Source organism: Bos grunniens, chromosome 10 (assembly GCF_055505025.1).
Source record: "Bos grunniens cultivar Pamir isolate PY7600 chromosome 10, Bosgru_T2T1.0, whole genome shotgun sequence".
NCBI lineage: Eukaryota > Metazoa > Chordata > Mammalia > Artiodactyla > Bovidae > Bos > Bos grunniens.
Genome location: NC_141174.1, coordinates 41,841,866 through 41,855,113, shown reverse-complemented (window position 1 = coordinate 41,855,113; position 13,248 = coordinate 41,841,866). Strand labels below are relative to the sequence as shown.

Sequence of the window (13,248 nt, the reverse complement as noted above, 5' to 3'; positions counted from 1 at the left end):
TTTTCATTATTTCATTTCTTTTTTGTCATTGTGTTTTTATTTTCATCTTTGCTATTTTTCTCTTTCTTGTCTGCTTATTCTTATGTTTCTTTTATTACTGTGTTATCCCTCTTGCCCTTTCATTCCTTTCCTTTTTTTCTTTCTATCATTCATGTAATTTTTCAACAAAAGCCAAAAAAACAATTCTTACTTTAACACAGAATGATACTTTAATAACCTCTTTTTTTTAAGAAAGTTAGCTTAACCAGCAATTAGGACAAAGAGGTTCTATGTCACTGGAACTAGATCAAATATATAGTGCCTTTCACATAGTAAGTGCTCAATAAATGTTTGTTTTTGAATAAAACTTCACTAAAGGTTCTAAGTCTACTATGGTGAGCACATTGTGGAATCAAAATGTTGCCAAATAGACTGTACCTGTGACTCAGTCAAGCCTAACCCAAACTGACAGAGAAATCGATGGAATGTTAATTGATAGCAGCTGGATGACTGGCATGAGTGCAGCCACAGCAAAGGGCCAAGGATCTCTCAGGGAGTATAAAATTTACATTTATCAAAGACCCCAGAGGCTTTTTAATGAGAATGACCTCTGGTTAAAATTAGAGTTAAAGGGAAATAAAGATAGTAATTTGGAGACTTTTGCTCTTAGCATGTTTTCCACTTAATAGCCGCTGACTTAGAAAATGAAACTACGGAATTCTCATAATAGTAATGACTTGGCCTTAATGATCTGAAAAAGCCCATTAGGTGGGTTCATGACTTGTTGGTTAGCAACACTGGAAAATATACTTACTAAGTGGAGAAAATGGGGATATGTCCCACATTTTAAAATACTCTTATCAGTGTCTTGGCTGGTAGAAAGCAGACTGTGGTGACTGATTTTTGCCTCTTAGAGTAGCCTCAGAGAGATTGCTTATTCACTGGAATTGAAAGATGATTTAGATGGGATTGGAGGAAATTAGACTGAAATTTTTGTGGATTACTAGCTTACTGTATAACTATAAGACCTCCCACTATAGAAAAAGTCCTAGGTTGATACTGGAATAATGTCACAAGGCAAAACTTTAGTGCAGGTTCTAAGATACATTTTGGTTAGAGACCCAGACAGTTTCCTTTTAGGGCTTGGGATTTTCCCAAGAGAAGTTAGTAATCACCCAGTCCACTAAACGGGGCCTCTGGTTTTTTAATATAAAGCTGACTGATCCAACTAGATAGTAATACACTAGTCTGACTTTTGGTTTGTTTGAAATATTGAAATATAATAAGTGTTTAACTGTATACTGGTGTTTTTTTTTTAATCTATTTTTTTTTTCTTCCTAAGTAGACAGCTTTATTTTCTGTAGCATTTCAAAGTAAATTCCTGACATTGTTTTATTTCATCTATAAATAAAATCCTGGCTATTCCTGAGAAGGGTCAAATTTATACCCAACCAGTCTGGTAGATAGAGGAAGCCACAAGACCTGAATATGGTCCATGATACTTCTTCCTTACATGCTGATGCTAACATTTGCATAATAATTTCTATGTATGTGTCAGGAACATTTTAAGTGCTTTATATTTGTTAGCTTATTTAATACCCTTGACAAACTTGGAGGAAGTTGACTTACTTAGGAGTCCATAGGCTATCAAACCAACTCTATCATCACCCAGACAGGCACATGCCACACTCTGTAAAAAGTGCTGAGAATTGTAGCCACTCTTAGGGTTTTTCTTTTTTTCATTCTCTCTAAGCCTCAGAAGGATGGATCTGACTTTAGTGATTACTGGTGTTTTATCTATATGTAAAAAAGTTATTTCTCTGAATAAAAGACCATTAATTCAAGAGACAAAGTTCTGTCTTCATTGTTTTAACTTGAAAAGTATTCCTTTATCAGACTAATATTCTATGGCATCTTTACATTTTTTTTTTTTTTACCTTTGAACAGTGTTATCCAAGTATGGCTTCTGCTTCTTTATCATGATCATGAAGAAATGGAAGAAGGTATATTGAACAGAAAAAGATAACAGAAAAGGAAAGATATACTCATCTGAATGCAGACTTCCAAAGAATACGAAGGAAAGATAAGAAAGCCTTCTTAAGTGATCAGTGCAAAAAAATAGAGGAAAGCAATAGAATGGAAAGACTAGAGATCTCTTCAAGAAAATTAGAAATACCTAAGGAACATTTCATGCAAAGATGGGACAATAAAGGACAGAAATGGTATGGACCTAACAGAAGCAGAAGATATTAAGAAGCGACAAGAATACACAGAACTATACAGAAAAGATCTTCATGACCCAGATAATCATGATGATGTGATCACTCACCTAGACCAGACATCCTGAAGTCCAAAGTCAAGTGGGCCTTAGGAAGCATCACTACGAACAAAGCTATTGGAGGTGATGGGATTCCAGGTGAGTTATTTCAAATCCTAAAAGATGATGCTGTGAAAGTGCTACACTCAATATGCCAGCAAATTTGGAAAACTTAGCAGTGGCTACAGGACTGGAAAAGGTCAGTTTTCATTCCAATCCCAAAGAAAGTCAATGCCAAAGAATGTTCAAAGTGAAGGGAAGTGAAGTCGCTCAGTTGTGTCCGACTCTTTGCGACCCCAAGGACTATAGCCCGCCAGGCTCCTCTGTGCATGGGATTCTCTAGGCAAGAATACTGGAGTGGGTTGCCATTTCCTTCTCCAGGGGATCTTCCCAACCCAGGGATCGAAGCCGGGTCTCCTGCATTGCAGGCAGAAGCTTTATCCTCTGAGCTACCAGGGATTCCAAGAATATACAAACTACCACACAACTGCACTCATCTCACACATTAGCAAAGTAATGCTCAAAATTCTCCAAGCCAGGCTTCAACCGTACATGGACTGAGAACTTACAGATGTTCAAGCTGGATTTAGAAAAGGCAGAGGAACCAGAGATCAAATGGCCAACATCCATTGGATCACAGAGAAAGCAAGAGAGTTCCAGAAAAACATCTACTTCAGTTTCATTAACTACTCCAAAGCCTTTGACTGTGTGGATCACAACAAAATGTGGAAAATTCTTAAAGTGGGAATACCAGACCACCTTACCTGCCTCCTGAGAAATGTGTATGTAGGTCAAGAAGCAACAGTTAGAACTGGACATGGAACAACGGACTGGTTCCAAATAGGGGAAGGAGTACATTAAGGTTGTATATTGTCACCCTTTTAACTTAATATAAGTACATCATGCGAAATACCAGACTGGATGAAGCACAAGCTGGAATCAAGACTGCCAGGAGAAATATCAATAACCTCAGATATGCAGATGACACTACCCTTATGGCAGAAAATGAAGAAGAACTAAAGAGCCTCTTGATGAAAGTGCAAGAGGAGAGTGAAAAAAACTGGCTTAAAACTCAACATTCAGAAAACTAAAATCATGGCATCCAGTTTCATCACTTCATGGCAAATAGCTGGGGAAACAATGGAAACAGTGACAGACTTTATTTTTTTGAGCTCTGAAATAACTGCAAATGGTGACTGCAGCCATGAAATTAGAAGACCCTTGCTCCTTAGAAGAAAAGCTATGACCAACCTAGACAGCATATTAAAAAGCAGAGATATTACTTTCCTGACAAAGGTCTGTCTAGTCAAAGCTATGGTTTTTCCAGTAGTCATGTATGGATGTGAGAGTTGGACCATAAAGAAGGTTGAGTGCTGAAGAATTGATGCTTTTGAACTATGGTGTTGGATAAGACTATTGAGAGTCCCTTGGACTGCAAGGAGATCCAACCAATAAATCCTAAAGGAAATCAGTCCTGAATATTCATTGGAAGGACTGATGCTGTAGCTGAAACTCCAATACTTAGGCCACCTGATGGGAAGAACTGACTCATTAGCAAAGACCCTGATGCTGGGAAAGATTTAAGGCAGGAGGAGAAGGGCAGACACAAGATGAGATGGTTGGATGCATCACTGACTCAATGGACATGAGTTTGAACAAGCTCCAGGAGTTGATGATGGACCGGGAAGCCTGGTGCTGTACTCCATGGGGTCACAAAAAGTTGGACCAATTGAGCGACTGAACTGATATTGAACTGATAGATTAGTTTAGTTAGTTAGTTAGATGATTAGTCTAGAGTTAACCAGCTTACTTTCCCTCAGAAGGAAAAAGGAAAGTAGATAAGTTGATAGGGTATAATACTATATCCCTCTGCTATAAATTATTATCTACTATGGTGATTGTTCAGGTTTAATATTTTAGGTTGAAAAAAGGAGTCTTTTCCAACTCTGTAACTCAAAGAAATCTGATCATTTGCATTTTAACTCAAAAAATAAATTTAGAGAGTTGTTTGGATGTTTTAAAGGGGACAGGTGAAGAAATTTATTTATTTTATTTCATAATTTAAAATTTTCTGAATACAGAGTTTTTTCTTTGAGAATTTGATATATAAACAAATAATTTTTCACTGGACAAAGGTTCTAATAGTCCTCCAAAATCATGTAACTATTTTCATATATAACTGTTTGTTTCTGACCTTTTATTTTGTCTCATTAGTGTCCGTAGTTATGGCACCAATATTGTAATTCAGGTAACTTCAATATAAACTTTCATGTCTTATAAGGGAATTCTTCTGTATCAGAAGTCCCTAGAAAGTTCTAACAAATTCTGATTCTCAAACACATTCTACACCTGCTTAATCAGACCCTAAGAAGAGTAAGTCCAAGAATATGTCTTTTTGGAAAGCTCCCCTTCAACCAGTTAATATAGAGCAATATCTATAACAATAGTTAATGGCTATATAATATCCATTCTATTATATATATTTTATTGCTATTACAAACAATATTGTAACAAATATTGCTGATCCATAGGCATTTGTCCAATAATTTACTTAAAATTAATGCCTAGAAATAAATTTTCTGAGTCAGAGTGTGCATATTTTTATGCATTTTGATGCTGAATGCCTATTGGTCTTCTAGAACTATTTAATGCTCCCTCTTGTTATTGTAAGAGAGTAGCCAGTACCCACGTCCTTCCTAATTCTGGGTTTTCTATTTAATCTTTGCTCATTGTATAAAGAAAGACTCTTTTCCTGTAGTTTTAATTTGCATGTTATTGAATGTGTTTATATGTACATGGACAGGCAACACTTTTAGACTGAATTCTGTGAAAATTATTTCTTTTATGGAGAAGTGTATCTGTGTGGGAGTTGAGCCTGGAGGACCTTAGGAAGAATGAGCAGGAAGCATTGTGAAGAGTTCACTCTTGAGGGAAATGGGATTTGGAGCATGACTCTGTTGTACTTGTTTTCCCAGGTCCTTCCTTATAAGGAAAAGTATTAATAGTTATAAAAATTACTGAAGCCTAGAGGTTATTATCTTGGGGTGGAGTGGGGCTGAGGGAGAAGATTTGTATATAAGAAATGGAATTTCCTGTGAACATGTGGACATCAGATGGTTGTTCTGAAGTGGGAGAGGCCATATAGGGGAAAACACAGGTGGGAGTTTGGAGTGGAGTTGGTGAGCAACCATGCAAAAGAGTAAGTCTCTTGATATTTCAAGAAATATCAAATAGGAGACTAGATTTCTTACAATTACCTATGGTGGAGGTTTAATTTGTTTTATTTGTTCCTTTTTTTACATCTCAAGTGTTTTCCTTGTTTCATAGATAACGTAAATATTGTCCTCAGTTTGTTGTGTTCCTTTGTAATATTTATGGTGGCTTTTGTTTTTTGATACATAGACTTATTCTTTTCTGATTTCATCTTTAGTGCTTGGCTGTTATTCATAGCTTTCTAGATGAAATTTTTAATCATTCTAAGGTTTTAAAATGGAATTTGATTAACTTAGATAAAGTTAATACGTTAGTGATATTGGATTTTTCAGTTTGAGACGTTACCTCTACTTTTTATTATTTTTATTAATTTTTATTTTATATTGGACTATAGTTGCTCAACAATGTTGTGTTTCAGGTTTATAGCAAAGTGATTCAGTTATACACATACATGTATCTATTCTTTTTCTATTTTTTCCTATTTAAGTTATTACCAAATATTGAGTAGAGTTCCTTATTCTGTACAGTATGTCCTTGTTGGTTATCTATTTTAAATTTAATACATTTGTATTTTTAATTTTTTATATTTTTCAGAAAATTTCTCTAGTTGCATTACTTTGCTTTCTTTGTATGCTGCTCCTGCATATTCCTTAAGTTTATTCCTAGAAATTTTTAATTTTTTGTTCTGTATTGTAATTTCTATTGGACTAATATTGGAACAAAAGGAAATGATTTTATGTGTTCATTTGTAAAAAGCTGATTTCTTACTAGTTTTGATAGTCTTCCAGTTACTTTTCTTGTTTGGCTAGGAAGGCAGTCATTATCAGTAAACAACAATGATTTTCTTTTTCCTTTTCAAAAAATATATATCCTTTGTTTTGTTAGCTTCTCTTATTGTATTGGTTAACACTTCTAGAATAATTTTAAATCATTGTGGTAATAGGATCCATTCTTGCCTTTTATCTGCTTGAAAAGGGAATGTTTTTGTAGCACTGATTCTCACAGTCCCATCTGATATTCTTTAAAAGAAGAGTTCAGGAGTCAAATATGTTTGGAGACCCATATTTATACATTTGTGCTTCCCTGGTGGCTAAGAAGGCTTTGAAGTATCTATAGTAAATACATTTGTTTAAATTTGTTTAATATATGCTTGTTGTTTTCTAAAAGTCCTTATTCAGTTCAGTTCAGTTCAGTAGCTCGGTCATGTCTGACTCTTTGCGACCCCATGAATTGCAGCACGCCAGGCCTCCCTGTCCATCACCAACTCCCGGAGTCCACCCAAACTCATGTCCATCTAGCTGGTGATGCCATTCAGCCATCTCATCCTCTGTCATCCCCTTCTCCTCCTGCCCTCAATCTTTCCCAGCATCAGGGTGTTTTCCAGTGAGTCAACTCTTCATATGAGGTAGCCAAAGTACTGCAGTTTCAGCTTCAACATCAGTCCTTCCAATGAACACCCAGGACTGATCTCCTTTAGAATGGACTGGTTAGATCTCCTTGCAGTCCAAGGGACTCTCAAGAGTCTTCTCCAACACCACAGTTCAAAAGCATCAATTCTTTGGTGCTCAGCTTTCTTCACAGTCCAACTCTCACATCCATATATGACCACTGGAAAAACCATAGCCTTGACTAGACGGACCTTTGTTGGCAAAGTCATGTCTCTGCTTTTGAATATACTATCTAGGTTGGTCATAACTTTCCTTCCAAGGAGTAAGCGTCTTTTAATTTCATGGCTGTGATCACCATCTGCAGTGATTTGGGAGCCCCCCAAAATAAAGTCTGACACTGTTTCCACTGTTTCCCCATCCATTTCCCATGAAGTGATGGGACCAGATGCCGTGATCTTAGTTTTCTGAATGTTGAGTTTTAAGCCAACTTTTTCACTCTCCACTTTCACCTTCATCAAGAGGCTTTTTAGTTCCTCTTCACTTTCTGCCATAAGGGTGGTGTCATCTGCATATCTGAGGTTATTGATATTTCTCCCGGCAATCTTGATTCCAGCTTGTGCTTCTTCCAGCCCAGCGTTTCCCATGATGTACTCTGTATATAAGTTAAATAAGCAGGGTGATAATATAGAGCCTTGACGTACTCCTTTTCCTATTTGGAACCAGTCTGTTGTTCTATGTCCAGTTCTAACTGTTGCTTCCTGACCTGCATACAGATTTCTCAAGAGGCAGGTCAGGTGGTCTGGTATTCCCATCTCTTTCAGAATTTTCCACAGTTTAATAATGAATCATAAACCCCCTCATCCCTTATTTTTTTTAAACACAATAACTATAATCTTATCCAGCTCATGCTCTGAATGTTTAAGCATGCTATTGGATTTGATTTTAAACAATTTTAAACTCACTTTATATAAATCCCTTTGATTCTTTTTTTTACTAGTAATTGAATGATGTTGGGAAGTGCAGTACAGAATAGCCGGTTGGAGGAAGTCCTTGGGAAAATGGCGAAGGGCCGGAAGTACCCCAGCTTTGTGTGCTGCGGGCAGAAAAACATCTCCTGCCTTTGGTTATGCCCGGCGCCAAGATTTAATAATAAATATTAAGGATGTTGCTTGAGAAAACGGGTTATGGGATAAGCACATGGGTCACTTAGAGCACGCTGTCCTTGAAATATTTTTACTGATTAGGTGATAACCCCGTATGCGCTCTGCTGGCTGTATACTCTACGCTCTTTGTTCCTGCTCCTATAAAAAGGCTTGACTGCAGAACTAAACTTGTCAGTCCTTGCAAGAGACTGTCCGAGTGTCATTCTTTCAGGTTGGTTGCTTCCAAGTCCCGGGGAGAAAATCCCCACAAGTGGCGACACGAACAGGGACTTGAAAGGAAGGCTGAGCAAAGCGATGAGCCCCGGCAGAAAGAGGTAAGCAGGATGGGACAACATAACAGTAAAATTCCTTTCATTTCTATAATGCATCATTTTTTGAAACAAAACGGTGTTAATGTTTCAAGAGATCAGTTGAACAACTGCTATCATATTTTACTGGAACAATTCATGGTTCCCAGAAGAGGGGACACTCAATCTAGACATATAGAAAAAGGGTTAAAAATAATGTTTTGCGAGCATATCAGCAGGGGTTACATGGTCACTCATACGGGCTATCATAGAACAAATTGAAGGGCATAATGTTGATTTGGAAGTAAAAATTCTTCAATCTTTACATGAATATGAGTTTAAAGAACAAGATATGCAAGGTGCTTTGAAATATAAGAATGTTATGCTCAATCAGACACAATTCTTAGAAAAACAACTTAGAGACATATATATACAGGATGTGTCAAAACTGAAGCCACTTAGAATGGAGATCATTTCATTTCATCCTGCTCCATCTGTAACTGCAGTTGCTAACCTTGCTTGTACTAACTGCTTCACTCCTCCTCGGGAGATGCCTGCTTGTGCTTTTGCTTTCCCAATAGAATTTTATCAACCTGTCCAGGGTCAAAATTCTTGGGCCAGTGTAGATTTTGGCATGTTGTCTAACTTTAAGAAAGCATGTACTCTGTATGGACCTACTTCTCCTTAATGTATAGAATTTCTCAGAGGATGGGCTGACCATTGGATGCCATATGATTTTTTTTCAAGTAGCAAAGATGATTTTAAATCCTCAACAATTACTGCAGTGGCAAATGTGGGTTAGTGATGAGGCCCGACAGCTGATGATTGACCAGTAATCTCGTGGTAACCCTGCCGATTTAACTTACGATATACTGACTGGAACAGGGACTATGGCTGATGTAATGGTGCAATTAGCTAATATTACCCCTAGGATGTTACATTTCATTAAAGAAACTGCCTGCAGGGCATAACAAAGGTTGATAGCGCTAACTCTGATGGTTCATTTGTTAAGATTATTCAAGGACATGAGGAGGAATATTCTCAATTTATAGGGAAATTAAAGGATGCAATTGAAAATTCTATTAAGGATATGACTTTACAAAATATTATTTTAAAACAACTTGCTTTTGAAAATGCTAATGAGGAATGTCAATCCATGCTTAGACCAATTGGAGAGACTAGCTCTCTTATGGACTATTTGAAAGCTTATAAGGATATCAGATCTAGTTCCCATAGAGCAAAATTGGCGACATTAGAAACCTTGAATGTACAGAAAGCTGCTAATGCCAAATGTTTTTACTGTGGGAAGCCCAACCATATGAAGAAAACAATGTCGCATGCCAACACAGGCCGGAAAAAATAATACTACTTCTAGTAAGAAGAGACCCCCAGGAGTATGTCCAAGATGTAAAAAGGGGTTCCATTGGCTGAATGAATGTCATTCTAAATTTGATAAGGGTAGAAACACGAACCTGGTGCACAACAAAAACAACAGGGAAACTGATAAAGGGGCCGTCCTCTAGCCCCGCTACAAAAGGAGGACCTAGCGTTATGATGCTACAAGCAGCTACATCTAAGAGTGCTTGCATTGATACACCTAGTCCTTATGATATGGAACTAATAGAATTATACAGATCAGATCAGATCAGATCAGTCGCTCAGTCATGTCCCACTCTTTGCGACCCGATGAATCGCAGCATGCCAGGCCTCCCTGTCCATCACCAACTCCCGGAGTTCACTGAGACTCACGTCCATCGAGTCAGTGATGCCATCCAGCCATCTCATCCTCTGTCGTCCCCTTCTCCTGGATATTCCCACTGGATATTATGGCCCGATTCCACCCAGGACAGTGGGACTGATTTTGGGACATAGTAGCTGCACAATGAGAGGTTTAGTGGTATCGACTGGTGTTGTGGATGAAGATTATGAAGGGGAAATACATGTTATGGTAAATGTTATGAAAATGGGAAATGTATACTTACAAACAGGGGAACGTTTTGGACAATTATTACTTTTACCAAATGTCAAACCAATGAAGGCATCTGATAAAGTTCGGCAGGGAGGCTTTGGCAGTACCAACCTTACTGCTGCACTATCCACCTTATTAAAGGAACATCAGAAACCCATGCTCACTTTATGCATACAGGGAAAAAATTTCACAGGCATGCTAGATACAGGAGCTAACATTTCAATCATTAGAGCTGCAGAATGGCCCCTTGATTGGGGTAAAGTTGTGGCTCCTTCTAGACTATTAGTGGATGAAGCTGATGCCACACAAACTTTTGTCAATGCATCCTATTTACAAGTGTATGGCCCTGATCAAATTGTAGCTTATCTTAAACCATATATTACTAATATCCCTATCAATTTATGGGGACGGGATTTTCTTGAACAAATGAAAGCCACAATTTCTTTAAATGAACCTTTTTAATGGGCGCCATTGAGTTAACACCACTGCCTCTCGATTGGGAATCTGATACCCCAGTATGGACACCTCACTGGCCCCTAACTAAAGAAAAATTGGCAGCTCTTATGCAATTAGTAAATGAACAATTACAAAAAGCTTATATAGAACCTTCATTTTCCCTGTGGAATTCTCCTGTTTTTGTAATAAAAAAGAAATCAGGAAAATGGCAAATGTTAATAGATTTAAGAAATGTTAATAATACCATGTTACCTATGGGGCCCTTACAACCCGGATTGCCCTCCCCTTCTATGGTACCAAAAGGATGTTCTGTAGTTATTATTGACTTACAAGACTGCTTTTTTACTATACCTCTGCACCCTAAAGATAGAAAACATTTTGCCTTTTCAGTTCCTTCTATAAATCACATGGCTCCTGTTAAAAGATTTCAATGGAAGGTGCTACCTCAGGGAATGATGAACTCTCCTACCATTTGCCAATATTTCATATCTGTTTTATTACAACCCATTAGAGATAAGTATCCTACTGTGTTTATAATTCATTACATGGATGATATACTTCTTTCTATGGACTCTGAACTCTATTTGCAACAGTTATACAATGAAGTTACTACTACTCTTCAAAATCATGGCCTGCTTGTTGCACCAGATAAAATTCAATGGAAAGCATCCTTTAATTATTTAGGACATGTTATGGAAGAATCTAAAATCAAACCTCAAAAAACTCAAATTTCTGTGCAGTCTCTACGCACGCTGAATGATTTTCAAAAATTGCTAGGAGGTATTAATTGGCTGTGGCCATCTGTCGGCATCCCCACCTATGCCTTACAAAATCTATTTAAAATTTTAGAGGGATCCCCTGACCCTAATAGCCCTAGGCAGCTAACAAAAGAGGCCAAAGAAGAACTGGCCTTAGTGGAGAAACGCATTCAACAATCTTTTTCAATTCGGCTAGATTATGATCCGGAGAAGGCAATGGCACCCCACTCCAGTACTCTTGCTTGGAAAATCCCATGGACGGAGGAGCCTGGTAGGCTGCAATCCATGGGGTTGCTAAGAGTCGGACACGACTGAGCGACTTCACTTTCACTTTTCACTTTCATGCATTTGAGAAGGAAATGGCAGCCCACTCCAGTGTTCTTGTCTGGAGAATCCCAGGGATGGGGGAGCCTGGTGGGCTGCCGTCTATGGGGTCGCACAGAGTCGGACACGACTGAAGTGACTTAGCATAGTATAGCATAGATTATGATCAACCAGTTTCTTTATATATATTCTCCACTGAACATTTGCCCACTGCAAATATAGCTCAGCATAGCCCAATAGAATGGGTATATTTACACACTAAACAGTCTAAAAAAACTGCATCATATATTGAGAAAATAGGGCACTTAATTGTGTCAGGAAGAAGCCATATACAAACTTTGACTGGATTTGATCCATATGCAATACATGTTCCCTTGACAAAAAAGGAATTGCAAACTGCCTTACAGAATAACTTGACCATGCAAATGGCATTAAGTGATTTTCAAAATGTTATCTCATTTCATTGGCCAGAAGGAAAATTATGGGACTTTCTACAATGTACTAAATTCATTGTAACTAATATCATTGCATCCCAGCCTATTTCCAGTGCTTCCACCTATTTCATTGATGGCAACAAGAAAGGCATAGCAGGGATTGTCAGCCCTGATATCAAAGAGAAATTACCCACTACCTATTCTTCAGTACAAAGAGTTGAGTTGTATGCTTTACCAACATTATTCTTCAACCATCATCCTTCAACGTATATACTAATTCCAAATACCTTGCTTCCCTTTTTCCTGACTTTGTTACCGCCTTTTTATACGACCTTGATGAAGAATTATATACTCTCTTTTCACAGACTCAAGCTTTAATTTGCTCACGTACGGAACCTTTCTTTATTGCACATGTATGTGCTCATTCAGGTTTACCTGGCCCTCTGGTTGCAGGAAATGATGCTGTTGACAGGCTCAAGCTCCCATTTTTACGTCTGCCAGTGACGAACATGCTAATCTTCATACCAATGCTAACAGATTGCACTCTAAATACCATATTCCTCTCATCGAAGCACAACATATTATTTAAACCTGTGATGTCTGCTCCCCTCTGCACTTATGAACTACGATTTCAGGAGTTAATCCCCGGGGGCAACAACCTAATTCCCTTTGGCAATCTGACTTCACTCACTGCTCCTTAGGAAATTTTTCTTTGCTTTTTGTCTCAATAGATACATTTTCTGACTTTATCTGGACAGTACCTGTCTCTTGAGAATCCAGTAAACACGCCATTTCCGTACTCTTACTCACCTTCCCCGTTATGGGGATTCCTTCCATCTTGAAAACAGACAATGGACCTGCATTCACCTTGCATTCTTTTCATTCATTTTTATCAGAATGGAACATAACACACATTACAGGAATACCCTATAATCCTCAGGGTCAAGCCATTATTGAAAG

At 37.9% G+C, this 13,248-nt stretch overlaps 1 protein-coding gene across 3 annotated transcripts in view; it reads left to right on the top strand.

The window, feature by feature from the left end:
• The window catches only part of CEP152 (centrosomal protein 152), a 149,876-nt gene extending 145,555 nt beyond the window's left edge, over positions 1 to 4,321 (top strand). For 2 of the 3 annotated variants that reach the window (XM_086320791.1, XM_086320792.1), the window contains exon 25: positions 1,927 to 4,321. In XM_086320791.1, coding sequence (XP_086176917.1) covers positions 1,927 to 1,991 — 65 coding nt within the window. In that variant the 3' untranslated portion in view covers positions 1,992 to 4,321. The remainder of the gene's footprint in view (positions 1 to 1,926) is intronic. The other variant, XM_086320790.1, reaches the window with a different exon arrangement.
• The last annotated feature ends 8,927 nt before the right edge of the window (positions 4,322 to 13,248 follow it).